The sequence below is a fragment of the Aotus nancymaae genome, unplaced genomic scaffold (genome assembly GCF_030222135.1).
Source record: "Aotus nancymaae isolate 86718 unplaced genomic scaffold, 86718_ANA_hifiasm-v0.15.2.pri h1tg000051l, whole genome shotgun sequence".
Classification (NCBI taxonomy): domain Eukaryota; kingdom Metazoa; phylum Chordata; class Mammalia; order Primates; family Aotidae; genus Aotus; species Aotus nancymaae.
In genome coordinates this window covers 2,424,702-2,443,051 of record NW_026988465.1, presented here as the reverse complement: position 1 = coordinate 2,443,051, position 18,350 = coordinate 2,424,702, and the positions used below count along the sequence as shown (strand labels likewise).

At 43.1% G+C, this 18,350-nt stretch overlaps 1 protein-coding gene across 2 annotated transcripts; it reads left to right on the top strand.

Annotated features, from left to right (window-relative positions):
* The first annotated feature begins 1,364 nt into the window (after positions 1 to 1,364).
* Positions 1,365 to 10,460, top strand: RPP40 (ribonuclease P/MRP subunit p40). Of its 2 annotated transcripts, none has more exons than XM_021672648.2 (8): positions 1,365 to 1,521; positions 2,845 to 2,989; positions 4,261 to 4,329; positions 5,878 to 5,973; positions 6,702 to 6,827; positions 9,101 to 9,299; positions 9,428 to 9,562; positions 10,227 to 10,460. In XM_021672648.2, exons 1-8 carry the CDS (start codon positions 1,399 to 1,401, stop codon positions 10,423 to 10,425), a joined length of 1,092 nt encoding a protein of 363 aa, XP_021528323.2. In that variant the 5' UTR covers positions 1,365 to 1,398; the 3' UTR covers positions 10,426 to 10,460. The 2 variants fall into 2 exon arrangements, with proteins under 2 accessions (XP_021528323.2, XP_021528324.2); XM_021672649.2 differs by lacking the exon at positions 1,365 to 1,521 and adding an exon at positions 1,685 to 1,807.
* Positions 10,461 to 18,350: the final 7,890 nt, after the last annotated feature.

Sequence of the window (18,350 nt, the reverse complement as noted above, 5' to 3'; positions counted from 1 at the left end):
ACCACCAAGCCCAGCTAATCTTTGTATTTTTAGTAGAGACAGGGTTTCACCATGTTGGCCAGGATGGTCTCGATCTCTTGACCTTGTGATCCGCCTGTCTCAGCCTCCCAAAGTGCTGGGATCACAGACATGATCCACCGCGCCAGGCCAGATTACTGATGTTTTTAATGACAGATGACTTTCCAGCCTTGTCTTAGTTTTTTATTTTTATTTTTATTTTTTGAGATGGGGTCTCATTATATTGCCCAGGCTGGTCTTGAACTCCTAAGCTCAAGTGATTCTCCCATCTCAGTCTCCCAAAGTTCTGGGATTACAGGCATGAGCCACTGTGACCGGCTTAGTTTTAAATTCTTACTTACCTTGTAAACAACTTAATTCCATTTCTTCCACCTCACACAAAAAAATTGATGCTCCAGGAAGATGTATCACCAATATTCTGCTGTTTTGTATCCAGCGCGCAGAAATGGGGCTGTGCCTTCTCTAGTTTGAGAAGCATGTAGTAACATACTTGATTTTGCCTGAATCAGTAATGTACGGCATACTGGGAGCTGCAGTCTCTTAACCACTCCAAGCCTGTGGCAGTAAAACTAAATGGGAAAATGACTTAAGAGAATTATCACCATAACCCCCAGAAGCAACACATTATTAAAAGTGGATCTGAAGGGCTACTAAAAAGGGATATCAATACTAGTTTCGAAGGAGGCAAAATTGTGCTTTACCTTTCCGTACAAACTTCCTTAATGTTTTGGAAAGGATCGATGAAAACTTTTAGTCCTGCTGGCCTGTGTTAAGGATGGCCAAGAGGTCCCCAACGGGTAACAGAGTCCTGTGAACCAAACAGTGTGAGGAGTCAGAAAAGCAGCTGGGTGTGACCCCCTAAGTCAGCTTAGGCGGTTACTTAACTGTGCAGCTACATTTCTTGACCATATAATAAAGGAACTGGGCCTTTCCATGTGATGTTTTCCTTTTATAACGGTGGCAGGAAGCGATCCCTCTGGGGGGCCTGACCGAGGTAAGCGCCAGCGCCAGGCCAGGGTCCCAGGGGCGCTCCAAGGCGGGGCCCATAGAAAGGGTTTAGCAACTCGGAAGGATGGCGGAGACGCAGGAAAGATGGCGTTGAAAAGGCAAGAGTCAAGTTCCCAGCGATGGATATTTCCACTTGAGGCAGTGAATCTGCAGTTTCAGACATCCACTAGGGAGCTGCTGCTTGGGTTCCTAAGAAGTGTAAGAACTGTTTAGAAATCCGGCGCCGACAGCCCCACTCCGCCGCCACCAGGGGCGCACAGTAGCAGGTACGCGGCCGGAGGGAAAGAGCGGGGCTGGACGGGGCGGGGCGGGGGAAGGGGCGGGGCGTGCCCCCACCCGCGGAGGCCGGGAGGACCAGGAACCCGGGAGAGCATGGCCACGCTGCGCCGGCTTCGGGAGGTTCCGCGGCACTTACTGGTTTGCGAGAAATCCAACTTCGGCAACTGCAAGTCGCGCCACCGGCATATCATTCAGACGCACTATTATAACTACAGGGTGAGTCCGATTGTCCTCGGCTTTTCGGGCTGTGCTCGGTCCCCGCGTGCGAGAGAGGTTTTGGGAGAGTGCTAGGCTTCGCGGGGCGGAGAGTGCGCGGAGGGGGCGGGGCCCCGCCAGGCATGCTGGGAGTTGTAGTTTCTTAACTCTCCAGGCCAGTGGCTTGAAGGGCTGCAGGACTACAACGCCGAGGATGCGCAGGGCGTGGGGGCGGCACCCCGTCCCGGAGGGAGCTGTTGGCAGGAGTGTCCAGGCTGCTCACTTGTGTCTTCGCGCGAAACGGGGAGTGAGTCCAGGGAGGGATTGGAGGTTCAGGGCCGAGACTAGGTTGTTAGGGCGGTGTGACGACTGCGATGTGCAGCTGCGGGCAGGCACGTGCACCTCGCTTTTTCCCCATATCAGGGCGGGTCTCGCGCTTCCTCCCCACCACTGCTTCTCTCCCTGGCTTCGATCCCTCTCCCACCTGTTTACCTGTGGATCTCTCCAGAGCATCCTGCCTAGGCCTGGCCCAGGAATTGACCTGCTTTTCTAAATTGATTGTGGAAACTAACTTGATATCAGAAAAAAAAGAAACCAACCTTACAATGGGGGATTAAACATTTTACACTTTAAATTGTTCGGCTTAATAACTCAGGCTTGACTGAGCAGTGTCTCAGATATTAAGAGATGACCTGATCAGTCAGAACAGGCTGGTGTTTGAGTCTTGGGACAGTATGACATTTACAATGTGGCAACATTTGAAGCCTGTCCTGTTTTTAACACTTGTTTTGGATGGCAATCTTATCACAGCTGTCAGGGATGTATACCTTAACTCTCCTGTTGCATTTTTCTGTCTCGAAAGTGGAAACATACAGGAGCACCATTGCTTGCGCATAGACTCTTAGTAATTGGATGTTCATAAATTCCTTATCCCCCGACAGATAGTTCCTTTCATTCCAGGGTAGCACCAGGGTAAACAAATCAAGGGATATTCAATTATACTGTATTTCCTTGAAAGTAAAATAGTGCAAAGAACAGGACATAAAATATACAGCATTGCTAATTTGCAAAAGATAAAATGCAAGCAAGAGTTTTCCATTAAAAGTTTTCTCTTCAATCCCTTTCCTGTACTGTACATTTGAATGCAGAGATTAAAAACTTGAGTAGTCAGATTTCTCTTTGCCTGAGATAGATGTTAGCATTAAGAGTTTTGTTGCCTGTATTTATATGTTTCAGTGAAACTGGTGGAGAAATAAGAACTTTCATGATCTTATTTCATTCCTAAAAACCTGGGTGTTCATCTTCATAGAAGTAAGACCTTGTTTGTATTACACATTCCGATAGGTTTCATTTCTCATTCCGGAATGTGGGATACTATCAGAAGAACTGAAAAACCTGGTCATGCAAACTGGACCCTATTACTTTGTGAAGAATTTACCTCTTCATGAATTTATTACACACGAATTCATCAGTACCTTTATAAAGAAAGGTAAGAAAAACCTGAAATGTCTGTGAACAAGTCAAGATGAGGAAGTATAGGGAGACCACATCACAATGCTAGGGCTGTTCAAGTTTTGAACAGGGCCTGTGGGATAGTCTTTGTGGTCAGCTGCACACACGCACTCCCCTCCACCATTCTTATCCTGTTCTGTCTTATGCCCTCTTTAGGTGGTGGTTTCTGATTGCAATTGCCCACACGTGTTGGATGGGGATGTTGTAACAGGAGGGTATCTGTCCCCTTAAAATGAGGATTAATGGAGAGGAGAGACTTGTAATCTGTGTTTGATGCACTGCTGTTGATGTGGCAGCAAAGACACTATGCTATCAGCAGTCCCACAGCCGCTGTCTCAGGGGGTGGGTCTCCAGATGCAGCCACACCTGCTGTTCACAGAGCCAAGTAGTGGTTGGGGTCCAGTGTCTTCTGCTTAGATTTTGTAGCCATAACCCCCTTCTGCTCACCCCATTTCTGCCCATAATCTGCTGGGTTGGACTGGTTTGTTTCAGTTGTTTCCTGGGAGCCGTTTGTTTGAAACTACTTTAGAGGATCTTTAGGGATTCCACCCACACTACATAAGGTGACAACCTGTACAGTGGCCACAGGCTGATCTTGTGGTGGCCCCCACGTGTGTCCTCTCCAGGGAAGACATAAAGAAGTCTATTTACCAGTAGCTCCTCTCATTCTGACATTGCTGGGGCTGCTTATGAGCTGGGCATCTTGTCTGCTCTCATCAGCGTTATTCCTTTCATCTATTTTGATACCACTCTGTGAATAACATGGAAACTGGCGGTAGCAGGCACTGTTAAATATCTTACCGAACTTAACCCTTGCAACAACTTTATGAAGCAGGCCTATGATCCTCACTTAACGGGTGAGGAAGCTGAGGCTTGGAGAGGTTGAGTAGCTTTTGAATCTTAACCTGGAACTCTGCCTCTAAGATGTGTATGTTTATCTAGAATTCTACTTTGTACCTCTCTCCCTGCATCCCCAAGGGTCATGCTCTATTCTGAGTCAATTTTCTGCTTGACGATAGTAAACTTACACAAATAGGCCCTTGGTCGGTGAGTAAACTCGCAGGAGCCTGGTCTTCTATGTGCTTCAGCTTACCTTTAGCAGGTGTTGGGTTTATTGAGTGAGCTGGAGCTGCGGTAGAAACTGACCTTTAATTACCTGGAATACTCGTTATCTTGTGAAAAAAGCCACTAACATCTTGCAGGTGTAATTTCTTCTTTTAAATTTTTCCTCTGGATTTTCTCTTACAGGTTCTTGCTGTGCACTAACATACAATACAAATATTGATGAAGATAATACTGTTGCCCTGCTACCAAATGGTAACACTTATTTTTTCATCTTTAATTATTAAAAAAATGAACACTGTGGAAAAAAAAATAGTTGGCCAGTCATGATGGTTCATTCCTGTAATACATGCAGTTTGGGAGGCCGAGGCAGGCTGATTACCTGAGGTCAGGAGTTCGAGACCAGCCTGGCCAACATGATGAAACCCCATCTCTACTAAAAATACAAAAAGTTAGCTGGGCGTGGTGGTAATCCTGTAATCCCAGCTACTTGGGAGGCTGAGGCAGGAGAATCGCTTGAACCTGGGAAGCAGAGGTTGCAGTGAGCCAAAATTGTGCCATTGTACTCCAGCCTGGGCAACAAGAGCAAAATTCCATCACACACACACACACACACAAATAGTCAAATCATACAGATCTATAGAGAATAAAGCAAAGGTCTGTGCTTTTATTTTCTTCCCTCCAAACTCACTCCCGTTCTTAGAAGGACCCTTTGTTAACAGTTTGGTGTTTATTCTTCCAGACACTTTATGTGAGTTTATAAACACACATACAAGTTCTTTTTTTTCCTTTTGAGATGGAGTATTGCTCTGTCGTCAGGCTGGAGTGCAGTGGTGCGATCTCGGCTCACTGCAGCCTCCACCCCCTGGGTTCAAGCGATTCTCCTACCTCAGCCTCCTGAGTAGCTGGGATCACAGGCATGTACCACCACGCCCAGCTAATTTTTAGTATAGAGGGGGTTTCACCATGTTGGCCAGGATGGTCTCGATCTCTTGACCTCGTGATCTACCCACCTTGGCCTCCCAAAGTGCTGAGATTATAGGCGTGAGCCACTGCACCCAGCCAAGGTCTTTTTTTTTCTTTTTTTTAACCTAAATTGTATCATGCTGTATTGTGTCTCAATGTGCTTTTTTCCCCACATAAGCGTCATATGATAGACATCATTCCCTATTAGTCCATATAGTTCCAACTTCCTGTTTTTAATGGCTTAAGATCTTCAAGCCGGGCACAGTGGCTCACACCTGTAATCCCAGCAGTTTGGGAGGCTGAAGTGGGTGGATCATTTGAGGTCAGGAGTTCGAGACCAGCCTGGCCAACATGGTGAAACCCTGCCTCTACTAAAAATACAAAAATTAGCCAGATGTGGTGACAGGTGCCTGTAGTCTCAGCTCCTCGGGAGGCTGAGGCAGGAGAAAAGCTTGAACCCGGGAGGCGGAGGTTGCAGTGAGCCGAGATCATGCTACTGCACTCGAGCTTGGGTGACAGAGTGAGACTCTGTCTAAAAAAAAAAGATATTTCAAAGAATGAGTATGCCATGACTTGTTTATTTCACCTTCAGTAGAAATTCAGATTATTTCTGATTTCGCTATTATAAATAATATCCTTGGATATATAATGTGTAAATAGTATCTGTGTTATAAGACATGTATATATGTAAACAATATTCTTGTGATATAAATAAGATCCTTGCATGCAGTTTGGTACACTGATATCTAACTGCTCAACTTGCCTTGGTTTCTTTTAGTCAGACAACAGAAGTCATATCTTTGTTATATCTTATGGGAGTTAATATTTGATTTATAGGGACATTAATTTTGTCATTGGACAAAGACACTTACGAAGAAACTGGACTTCAGGGTCGTCCATCTCAGTTTTCTGGCAGAAAAATTATGAAATTTAGTAAGTATCATGTGTGCTTCATCCGTTTCTAAAAAGTCCGTAATCCTCCTGTGGCAATTTCAATTTAAATGTTTGAATTGCCTCTAATCTCTTTGTCCAGAAAAATGTGGCTTTTTAAAAATATCTGTCAAACTTCTGACTCGAGGTTCACACAGGATAGGATGATGATGCTTTTAAGTCCATTTCTTATCAGCTGTAAGCTGTAGACTCGTTTGGTAAAGATTGTAGACTTGGACTGGTCAATTAAATAGATATGTTTTGGGTTAAAAATTCAAAGTAGTGAATCCAAGATAGGAATCTACAAGTCCACAACTTGTTCTTAATAAGGAATTTCCTTTGGTTTCCCTAGGTCTTTATGATTACTGGTAGAAAGTCACCCATGAGTGAAGAGATGTTTTACTGCCAGTGTCTGTCTTGAACATCAGTAGTTAAGGCTGCCACATCCATAAGTAGATTAAACTTGACCTCTCAAGATTCTCTGGCCTTGGTCTTTGACCTAGGAAATACATAAATTTAAAATGTCTGTTTTTATTAGCTCTCAAGGTTAGAAGTCCCCACTGAAGAGATCTTTCTTATTTGGTAAACCAAAGGGGGTACAAGAAACAGAAAATCGTTCTTACTATCCATAAAACTTCCCAAGATTCTAATTTTTTAAAATGTACACTTTTTCCATAGTACAAGCTGTATGCATATGAATGAAATATATATTCCTTTTTTCATTTTTCAAGTTGTTTCCATTGATTTGATGGAATTATCTTTAAACTTGGATTCTAAGAAGTATGAAAGAGTATCTTGGTCCTTCAAAGAAAAGAAGCCATTGAAATTTGATTTCCTTTTGGCTTGGCATAATACAGGTATGAAAAATAAGTTATGTAATGATACAGTGATTTTGAAATAATTGTTAACTAAAGAGGAGTAATGGAGGATTAAATGGTGACTCTTATAGTCAAGGAATATTGTATACGTATATATAAAAATATTATTAAGGAAACTACTTTAGCCCTTCTGACATCTCTGCAAACCGTAGTTCAGGATAATCTAGGCAAGCAAGCCTTCTGCTTCAGTCTCTTTGAATTATATGCAGATCTAGAGGTCTTGAGAGTGGCTTCAGAGCAGCTAAGTTTTGTCTGTTTCTTCCCTTACTTCTCTCCAGCTTACCTCAAACAGGCTTGGCTATATTTTTTTTAAAGTAACACCAATTATAGTTATATATACAATCTGCTTATTCATTATCACAGGGTGCTAACTCAGACCTACCATTAAATGTCTGACTAATTTGTTATAACTTTTAATTGATTAGGACACTAAATTTAGTTCAAAGTTTGCTATTCATCAAGCAGGGTAATCTGCCTAAAACTTGCATGTATGTTGTTCCTTTTAGAAGTGTATCTTTGGCCCAGATAATAATGGATCAAGTAATTAGGAATTATGATGGGGTAGTACTCTCTTTTGGAGGAAAGGAGGCATTGTGGTTTGTTGAGAAATAGACCCATCTGTCTGCTCCTCGTGGAAAGTGTCTGGTCACTGGGTGCTCCAAGTTGCTTCCATGAGTCCTCAGTCTGGCCTTTGGTGCCTTCTATATATGGTAGATAGAAAAGAGGGCAGAAAGTCTTATTGAAGTTTCAGATGCATGAAGTCTTTTTTTTTTTTTGAGGTGGAGTTTCGCTCTTGTTAAGCTGGAGTGCAATGGCGCGATCTCAGCTCACCGCAACCTCCACTTCCTGGGTCCAAGCAATTCTCCTGCCTCAGCCTCCTGAGTGGCTGGGATTGCAGGCATGCGCCACCGTGCCCAGCTAATTTTTTTGTATTTTTAGTAGAGATGGGGTTTCACCATGTTGACCAGGATGGTCTCGATCTCTTGACCTCGTGATCCACCCATCTCGGCCTCCCAAAGTGCTGGGATTACAGGCGTGAGGCACCGCGCCCGGCCGCGTTAAGTCTTTTATGTGCATCATCTAGACATTGGGTTCTGGATAGCTCCCTGTTCCTAAAGCTCCTAACTATGGATTTGTCAAAAACTGTAAAAGGTCTGAGATTTCTTCATACTTGCCGGCTAACAAGGTAGCCTGCCACACTCTCAGGGATGCTGGCAGAAGACACACAAGCCCTGGGTTAGAGACACAGGACTTAATTCCTCAGAGGAATGGCAGTAGCCAGAATATATTAGTCAGGGTTCTCTAGAAAGGACAGGAGGGAAGGGAGAGGGAGAGGGTCAGAGGGACGGGAGGGAGGAGAGGGAGAGGGAGGGGAGGGGGAGTTGGTTTATTAGGGGAATTGATCATGCAATTATGGAGGCTGAGAAGTCTCATGATGGGCTGTCTGCAAGTAGAAATAATGCTTTACCAGCCATCTAGATGACCCTTTGTCCAGTCAAGTTGACACCTAAAATTAACCGTCACACCGAATATCACCATTTGTACCAGCTCACCAAGATCCATTTGCCGTAGAGTGACACCAAGTGATGCTGGCACATGCAGTAGGTTGCATTACAGGAGAGGAAGCTGGAGTTTACAGAACTCAAATCCTTATAAGGGGCAATAAGCCAGCTGATCTCTGCCAGGAGAGAGGGAGGGAGACAGTATTTCTATTACACTGGAAAGTAAGCAAACCTGCCCTTTGCTGTGGAGGGAGTACTATCTCTCTCTTCCAAGGCCATTGGCTACACAAACATCCCTGAAAAGATAGGCTGGATTTTACTGGGTTTTCAAAGTCAGGCTTGAATGAGATTCCATCACCATTGAGTTCCTCTTCTTTTCCGTTAATAGAGATTGTGCAGATATGCTCCTTCTCTCTAGAGTTCACTAATATTCATACATCAGGAATGCTTTTGGTCTTAAGTGTGAAGTTGAAATTTTTTATTAGCACCAACAGTGAAACGAGTTTGGATTTGATTAGAAACTATTGTGCTTTTCCAGGAAAAGTGTGAAAAAAGATGAACATTTACAGAACTTGGGCAAAAGGAGCTGAAAGCAGCTTTAAATGATTTTAATTTGAATGCAGCTCGACACAGCTTCCATCTTACTTAATCTTGCCACTCTCAAATGGGAATGGGTGGGTTCAGGGAGTCACTAAACTTGCTTATGATATTCAGATGGATTCAAATGGCCTTGTGTGGTGTGTTTTTAAGGGTCAGAAGAGTCACCAATGATGTCATACTTTTCCAAGTACCAAATTCAGGAGCATCAGCCAAAAGTGGCTCTGAGCACATTGAGAGATCTCCAGTGCCCAGTGCTGCAGAGCAGCGAGCTCGAGGGAACGCCGGACGTGTCCTGCCGGGCGCTGGAGCTCTTCGACTGGCTCGGCGCCATCTTCAGTAATGTCGACCTGTGGGTATCTGAACTCCCTGCATCTTCTAGGGCTCTGGCCTGCAGCTTGTTTTTAATACAAGTTGAATACTTTGGAAGTGATCATGTGATGGATATAAATGTGTTCTCTCTCTTTTTTTTGGTGACAGAAATAATGAGCCTAATAATTTCATATCAACCTATTGCTGCCCTCAACCAAGCACAGTGGTGGCAAAAGCTTATTTGTGTACAATCACTGGCTTCATACTTCCAGAGAAGATCTGTCTCCTACTGGAACATCTCTGGTGAGAACTCTTTGCATTTTATATTGCTCATCAGTTCTCTATAGAACAGTATGTAGAATAGTACTGATTTTTTCATTTTGGGAGGTAACATATAAATAAAATGTACATTGAAAGGAAACTCAAATCCCTTATTGCAAAGACTGTACATTGAGTATAATCCTATTTAGTAAGCATGTCTCCTCAATCTCCCCTTTTAAAATGCCAGATTTAAGTCTTGAAGGTTTTCCTTTTTAAGCCCAACATCCTTTTCCACATTTATTGGTTTAGTACTTTGATTTTCTTCGATAAGAAGGCTGGATTTTAAATATCTGGTGAATTATCCTGCAATGTTTCAGTTAACTGAGACTCTGAGAACAGTACTCTTATAGGAGGGAAACCGTCCTTAAACCCTGGTGGGCTTTTTCGTTTTGGGTTCTTTTCGTCTTAAAGACCTCCCAGAATGAGGTGGGAAAAGCCGAGATTTGTTTTGGGTGTTGTATATCAGTTGGTCTTTATGAAATTCACTATGCGGGATCAGGAATTTATCACACACCTCTTGATTTTTATAAGTTAAAGCTGAGATCTAAGCTTTATTAGAATATCAGAAAGACTACTTGTCCTGAATAAATGTTTTAAAAATGCAGACATTCCTAACTCTTCCTAACAATTACCTGTTTTTTTCCAGTCACTACTATGATGAACCAAAATTAGCTCCATGGGTTACATTGTCCGTTCAAGGCTTTGCAGACAGCCCTGTTTCTTGGGGAAAAAATGAACATGGTTTTCGAAAAGGAGGAGAACATTTATACAACTTCGTGATTTTTAATAATCAGGACTATTGGCTTCAGATGGCTGTTGGGGCAAATGATCACTGTCCACCCTAAAAAATACAAAATTAAAAATCGTGTACTTTTGTTTATGCATGTTTTCAGATTTCTTAGTGGTAAAAGGTCTGTGTGTTCACTCAGGCTTGTGTGATGGTGGCATTTCTCAGGTCAGCATTTGCTAGCAGTCTGCACTGGGCTTGGGACCCATGTGTGATGGCAGCAGGGCCTGCTGTCCAATGAATAGCTCATAATTGATTTCTCTCTGTCAACATAATCACAGGGTTGTGGGTTACTACGTGATAGACTGGGCCAGGATGTCCAGGGACCAGGGGGTATTAGACCATTGGGTGAGATGTATTTTGTTCATTACAACTTTTTCAGATAAGAGAAAGAAATCTCATCCTTACTAGGGCCAGTTCCTGTTGTAAGTGCTGTTTATATATTATCACATTAGATTCTTAAACCAACCCTTTAAGGAAACTGAGACAGTGTGTAAATATGCTACCGAGGTTACAGTGCTAGTGAACCTGAGACTTGATCTCAGGCCAGCCTAAGTGTGTTCTCATTCTAATGCCTCTGGATCAGAGGGATCAATGGATACTGTGAATTGTCACAGAACAGGTTGAAAGAATTTTATTTCCAGCAGTAAGGCTGATAAGGACCAGTTGAAAACAACTAAAACTTAGAATACATATGAAGAACCATTTTTTAATGTAAAAAATAAGAACTGCAAAGTAAGAGTTCTTAAAGGCAAAAAAAAAAAAAAATTTTTTTTTAGATGGAAGCAGAGACCCAAAGAAGTAATTGGAGTACTGATGCCACTTGTCACCCTTACTGCATCTGCCAAATGTCAAATTGAATTTTTCTTCTCATAGCCTGAGGTGGGAAGGGGCAATAGAACAGCTCACAAAGCTCAGGCCTGCCCAAGACAGGAAAACTAAGAAGAGACCTCATAAAGTGAGACCCCAAAAGGATAGATGTAGTGTACGGGTGAACTAGGAATAAATCCACCTGCTTCACCCATCCCCCCAACCCCTGTGAACAGCAAGGAAGATTTCTGTCTTGGGGGAAAGCATCTTACTTGAGAGCCTATATATAACCACCGGCAGTTTTTAGGGTGGTTTGTTTGCACAGCCCGGGTAGTCTTAAAAAATCTCAAGCTGGAAATTTCAAGTGATAACAGGATTTTAGTGCCTTACAGGTAATTGGCAGAAGCAAAACAGATTGTCTTTGGAGGAAGTTGGAGAGGTTCAAGGAATATGTTAATAGAAAAAAAATCACAAATGTAAAATACACAAGAACCGGCAGAAACAAGGGGCAGAAGCAGACCCTGAAGTCAGAGAAAGATTTAAGGTGTTAAAGTTAGCAAGCACATTCATAAAGTTTGCTTTATACTGACAGAAATAAGGGGGGTTAAGTGGCGTGAGCATAAAAATAATGAAGCAGGGACACAGGGAGGGGAGCACTACACACTGGGGTCTGTTGCGGGGAAATAGGGGAGGGACAGCGGGGGTTGGGGAGTTGGGGAGAGATAGCATGGGGAGAAATGCCAGATATAGGTGATGGGGAAGAAGGCAGCAAATCACACTGCCACGTATGCACCTATGCAACAATTTTGCATGTTCTTCACATGTACCCCAGAACCTAAAATGCAATTAAAAATAAAAATAAATAAAAAATAATGAAGCAGATTGTGAAAAGTACCAAACAAAGGTAGGAATGAAAAATATAATTGAAATTGCAAGTTCAACTGGTTGGTTTCACAGCAGGCTAGATGCCACTGAAAATAGGGTAATGGATATGAAGAAATTAAGATGTTTTCAAATCTGCAAAAGCTGAAAGACTGTCACCCACAGGTCTGCACTGCAAGAAAAGTTAAAGGATGTCCTTTGGGCAGAAGGAAAATGTCTACCTTCTGAAGGAAATGAAGGGCACTGGAAATAGTAGCAACGTGGGTAAATGTAGGATTTATTATTTAAACCTCATCAAAAGACAGTTGTTTAAATAAAAGTAATAGTGTGGGATTTATAATATATGTAAAAGTAAAATGGATGACCACAATAGCTTAAAGACTAGGAAAGGACAGTTGTGCTGTTTGTAAAGAAGTTCTTATACACAAAGGGATATGCTACCACTTGAAGATAGACTGGTAAGTTATAGATGTGTGCTATAAACCCTAAAGCAGCTGCTACAATGACATACCAAAAAATCATAGCTATTATCAAAAGATAAAATGGAATTATTTTAAAAACCTGATTAATCAAAAAGAAGACAGAGGTAAAAGAGAATAAAGAATAGATAGGATGAATAGAAGACAAATAGCAAGATGAGAGACTCAAGCATATCAGTAATCACATTAAATGTGAATAGTATAAACACCCCAATTAAAAGGCATAGATTTTCAGACTGGATTGAAAAAATATGACCCAAGTATATTCTGCCTACAAGAAAAGTAAATAGAAATATACAAATAGTTAAAGAATGGAAAAAAGACAGTGCTAACACTAGTCAAATGAAAATTGGAGTGGCTATATTAATCAAAATAGAGCAAAAAATATTTCCCAGCATATTAGTCCATTCTCACACTACTGTAAAGAAATACCTGAGACTGGGTAGCTTATAACAAAAAGTTTAATTGGCTCACATTTCTGCAGGTCATGCAGGAAGCATGATACTTGGTGCTTGTAAGATGGCATCTGCTTGGTTTCTGGGGAGGCCTCAGGAAAACTCAGTCGTGGTGGAAGGTGAAAGAGAAGCATGGCCAGAACAGGAGGAAGGCATAGTGATAACATCAAATTCTGACAAGTATGCTGAAAACTTTATCTCCCGTGTATTCCTGGTAGTAATGTATAATTTCACAGCTATAAAATGTTTTCCAGTTTACTTATAAAAGTAAACATGAAATCACCATATGATCCAGTAATTTCACTCTTGGGCATTTATCCCAGGGAAAAGAATTTGTGTTCACACAAGCACCCATACTCAATATTCATAGAAACTTTATTTGTAATGTTCAAAACCTGGGGAAAAAAAGAGTCCTTCAGTGTGTGAATGGTTAAGCAAATCGTGATCCATGAAATACAGCTTAATGATAAAAAGGAGCAAGTTATTAACACACCCAATAACTTGGAAAGATCTCAAGGAAATTATGCAGAGTGAAAAAAAAGCCCAGACCAAAAAGTTACTATTGTATGATTCCATTTATGTAACATTCTTGAAATAAAAAATTATAGAAATGGAGATCAGATTAGTGGTTGCCTGAGATTAGGGATGTTGGGGGTGAGGAGGGGACCATGTGGCTCTAACAGGGCAATAAGGATCATCATGGTGATGGAACTCTTCTATATCTTGACTGTGGTTGTCAGTACATGGACCTACATATGAAATAAAACTGCCCAGAACACCCACCCCTCCACCACCACTACCACCACACACACACACACACACACACACACACACACACACACACAAAGTAAAACTAAGGAAATCTGAATCAGGTCTGTGGATTGTACCAAGTCAATTTCCTAGTTTTGACAGTGTGCTAGTTATATGAGATGTTACCAATGGAGTATAAAAATGTTACATGGGACTTTTCTGTATTATATCCGCCATTTCCTCTGAATCTATAATTGTTTCAAAATAAAAATAAAGCAAAAAATTAAAATTTAAAATATGTGCTTTTTAGAAATGCCTGAAGATAAGACAAAACTGTGCAAAAAAGAAACAAGGAAAAGGTAAACACAAATTTGGGAAAGAGAAAGGGGATGAGAGGAGTTCTCTTTCCCAAACTATTGTTCTGTCTCAAACTTCCTTGTAGAATGAATGATTCCTAGGGATTTATTACAGTATTCAAATAAATAAGTGGCTATGCACGGGACCAATGATGAAACTGGGTCAAAATCAATGCTTGTGGTCACGCCAACCCTGTGCACTGAGCCTGGAGGAAGTCTACAGGGGGTGGAAGGGAATGGGGGTGGAGTGGATGTCTTCAGTAGAAGGAGTTAGTCCTGGATTTCCCAAGGATGAGAAGCAACTGGGAGCATAGCAACAAGCAAAACAGAAAGAAGGCAGGCAGCGCTCAGAACGTGCCAAAGAAGGCCGCCGCATGGACTGCCTTTTGCACCTTACCTCAGGCTGGTCTCACCCTGAAAAAGGCAGGCAGCCAGGGGCTGGCCCGGAGGATGGCAGGGCAGGGTGCAGGGCTGGGCTCTGAGGCAGCCAGCTCTAGCACCCTCCCTCTGCTGGGAAGGAGTTGTGGGCCAGCCCGTGGGAAGGAATGCCTAGACTGGTTGAAGAGGGCTGTGGTGGGGCAGGATGTGGAGGGCACGCGTGGTGGGCTTCCAAAAACCTAGGATCGGTCCCCAGGACTCTAACTCTGTGTCTCCTTTATGTCCCAACCCCAGCCATTGGCCATCCGCCCGTTCTAGCTGGGGCAACCCCCTTCAGTAATGTTGATGGCAAAATTTTGTATTGTATTCTTATTTTTAGCAAAGCTACTTGGTATATGACTTGTTTAGCATCACACTACCTGCCAAATGGGTATCTCCTCTGGGCCAAGGTGCTCTCTTTGCCCATCTGTTATGTACTGAGTGTCTCTGTCCCCTGAAAATTCATATGCTGAAGCCCTAATCCCAATTTGAAGGTCTTAGCAGGTGGGGCCTTTGGGAGGTGGTTGGGCTTAGATGAGGTCATGAGGGTGGAGCCCCCACGGTGGGATTAGCGTCCTCACAAGAAGAGGATGAGACCACAGCTCTCTTGGGCATGTGAGGATACAGCAAGGACATAGCCACAGAGAAGCCAGGAAGGGGCCTCACTAGGACCCCAGTCATGCTGGCGCCCAGTTTTAGGGACTTCCCAGCCTCCAGAACTGTGAGAAATCGGTTTCTGTTGTTTAAGCCATGCAGTCTACGTTATTTGGTTGCGGCAGGCTGAGCTAAGCCCCATCTCTAGCAGTCACATTCAGAGGGAACATGATATTCCTCCAGGGGCATCTACAGCCTTCCCTCTCCACTAACAACTCAGCCACACCCATCCTTACTGCCAAGAGGTTTTTTCCCCCTTTCTTCATTAAGACTTTTTTAGAAGCCAGGCATGGTGGCTCACCCCTGTAATCCTAGCACTTTGGGAGGCTGAGGCGGGTGGATTGCTCGAGCTCAGGAGTTCAAGACCAGCCTGGACAACATGGCAAAACCCTGTTTCTACAAAAAATACACAAATTAACTGGATGTGGTGGTGCGTGCCTGTAGTCCTGGCTACTTGGGAGGCTGAGGTGAGAGGATCACCTGAGCCTGGGAGATCGAGGCTGCAGTGAGCTGAGATCACACCATTGCACTCCAGCCTGGGTGACAGAGCAAGACCCTATCTCAAAAAAAAAAAAAAAAAAAAGACTTTTTTAAAATAACAGTTTTAGATTTATGGGAAGAAAGCAGTACAGAGAGTTCCTATGTACTTCCCCCCAAACACACACACACACACACACACACACACACACACACACAATTTCTCCTATTATTAACATCTTACATTAGGATGGTACATTTGTTACAATTAATGAACCAATATAGATACATTATTACCGAGGGTCCAGACTATATTCAGACACCCTTAGTTTTCCACTGAGTCCTTTTCCTTCGCAGATCCCTCCGGGACCCCACATTCCATTGAGTCCTCATGGCTCATGGCTGTGTCTGTCTCAGGCTCTCCTGGTTTTGAGTGGTCTTGACAGTTCTTCAGGGTGCTACTCAGGGGAATTGTGGAATGCCCCTTTGTTGCAATCTATCTAATATTGTTTCCTGAGATTAGACTGGAGCTTCGGATTTAGGGGAGGAAGACCACAGAGGTAAAATGCCATTGTCATCACATCACATCATTTCAAGAGCACATAGTCTCAATGTGATTTAGGGCTGTTGATGTTGACCTTGATTAGCTGGCTGAGGTGGTGGTGGTCAGGTGTCTCCACTGTGAAGTTACTCTCCTCCAGCCCCCTTTCCATTCTGTCCTTTCTGGAGGGAAGTCACTATATGCAGCCCACCCTTAAGGAGTAGAGAGTTCTGCTCCCCTTCTTTAGTTAGAATAGATAAATAATGTATTTCAAATTCTGCAGGGAAAATCTCTTTTCCTCCACTTATTAATGTATTCAATCATTTCTTTATATCAGTGCGGACCCATGGATATTTCTACTTTGTTATAATCCAATTCTGATACTGCTTGCCTTATCAAACTGTTCCAGCTCTGGCCATTGGGAGGTCTCGCATTTGGCTCCCATGCCCCTTCAACATAAACCCATCAATGGGGTGTGTGTGGTTTTGCTGTTATGCTGAGCACTTCCTTACTTCCTGGCACCACAAGATGCTCCAGGCTCATCTCACATTTCCTGCCTCAGTCCTAGAATCAACCATTCCTCTCAGGAAGCTTGGTTCCTTTTTTTGGAGAATGGCATTAGACACCAAGATCTAGGGCTGGGTGTGCTCACTGATCCTGAGGTCAGCCAGGTGTTTCTAATACACTGTTGTCAGGTTATGTTCTGACATACACTCTCGACTCCAAGCAACCTACTCCTGCATTTTGTGATTCTCAACTTGGCATTCCCATATCTATGTCTTCCTCACCTCCAACCCCAGCCCGTCACATCCCCAGTGGGTTGTTACCTCCTGCAGGTTTCCCCAGCAGAAAGTGCCTTTCTCTTCTCTGGAGCACTCTGCACACTGAGGACACAGCCTGCTGGTTTTGTCTTGGAGCTTCTCCGCCCTGTCTTAAGGCTCCTCCTTGGCTCTAAGTATTGAGGGCAGGTCAATGTCTCTAGCCATTGACTCTCCTGAAGTTTCTAGCTCAGTGATTCATGCATCCAAGGCTGCTTGGACCTTGACAATTTATCACCATCCTGAGGAGTCCTGTCACAAAGGACTGAGAAAGCTTCCATCTGCTCAGTTCTTCCTCCCTCAACATGATGGAACCAGCCCAGCAGGAAGTCAGGAAGGGTGTGTTGTTTTAGTGTGTTACTCTTATAATCTGTAAGAATGCAGTCGGGTATGGTGGTGTGCGCCTGTAATCCCAGCACTTTGGGAGGCTGAAGCAGGCAGATCACCTGATGTCAGGAGTTCGAGACCAGCCTGGCCAACAATGTGAAACTGAGTCTCTACTAAAAGTACAAAAATTCACTGGGTGTGGTGGCACACACTTGTAATCCCAGCTACTTGGGAGGCTGAGGAAAGAGAATCACCTGAACCCCGGAGGTGAAGGTTGCAGCAGTAAGCCCAGATCACACCATTGCATTCCAGCCTGGGCAACAAGAGCAAGACTCTGTCTGAAAAAAAAAGAATTCACACCAATGGAGAGGAAGTGATATAACAACAAACTTCGGAGGTGTCAGTTGAAGTTGGAAATAAGATTAACTGCTGTTAATTCTCTTTAATAATCCCACGTTGACTCATGTTTTTAAACTATCTATATCTGCCAATTAATATCATGTTAGACTATCTTCCATTTTAAAGCAAAGTTGATATAAAAGTGGGGTTTTAAAAGACTGAGTTGAGGAATTTATATAAATAGGAAGAAAAACTTATAAATCTTCAAGGAAGGCGTGTCAAGAGGTTTCTCTGGGGAAAAAGACTTTACCAGTTTCCAAGGCAGTTCTCTTAGGTTTGGAGCAAGGGAGCAGTAACACAGCAACTGACCAAAAAAGCTACACCAGAAACCCTCCTTCTAAGGAGCTAAGACTGTGCTGAGTTCTCAGTGTAACCCGCTGGATCACGGGGAGTAGAGTGTCCATGCAAGCATATTCCTCAGAATACAGGTTACAGAAAATAGTTTCTCCTCTGGGGGCAAAGTTATTCAATACTCACTTTCGTGAAAAGGTCAAATTAAACTGGTTAGTTGGCAGCCAGCGAGACCCACCCAATTCTGAGGAAATGACTGGAGGCCAAAGAGGATGCTTTTCATCTCTTATAATTGGAGAAATAATGTCTTCATTTTCCTGTAGTCAA

Bases quoted from the DNA above. Each gene is read 5' to 3' on its own strand.
- RPP40 (XM_021672648.2), top strand. From the start codon at position 1,399: ATGGCCACGCTGCGCCGGCTTCGGGAGGTTCCGCGGCACTTACTGGTT. The intron at 5,974-6,701 runs GTAAGTATCATG...TCATTTTTCAAG, and splicing joins CAGAAAAATTATGAAATTTA to TTGTTTCCATTGATTTGATG. The intron at 9,300-9,427 runs GTGGGTATCTGA...TTTTGGTGACAG, and splicing joins ATCTTCAGTAATGTCGACCT to AAATAATGAGCCTAATAATT.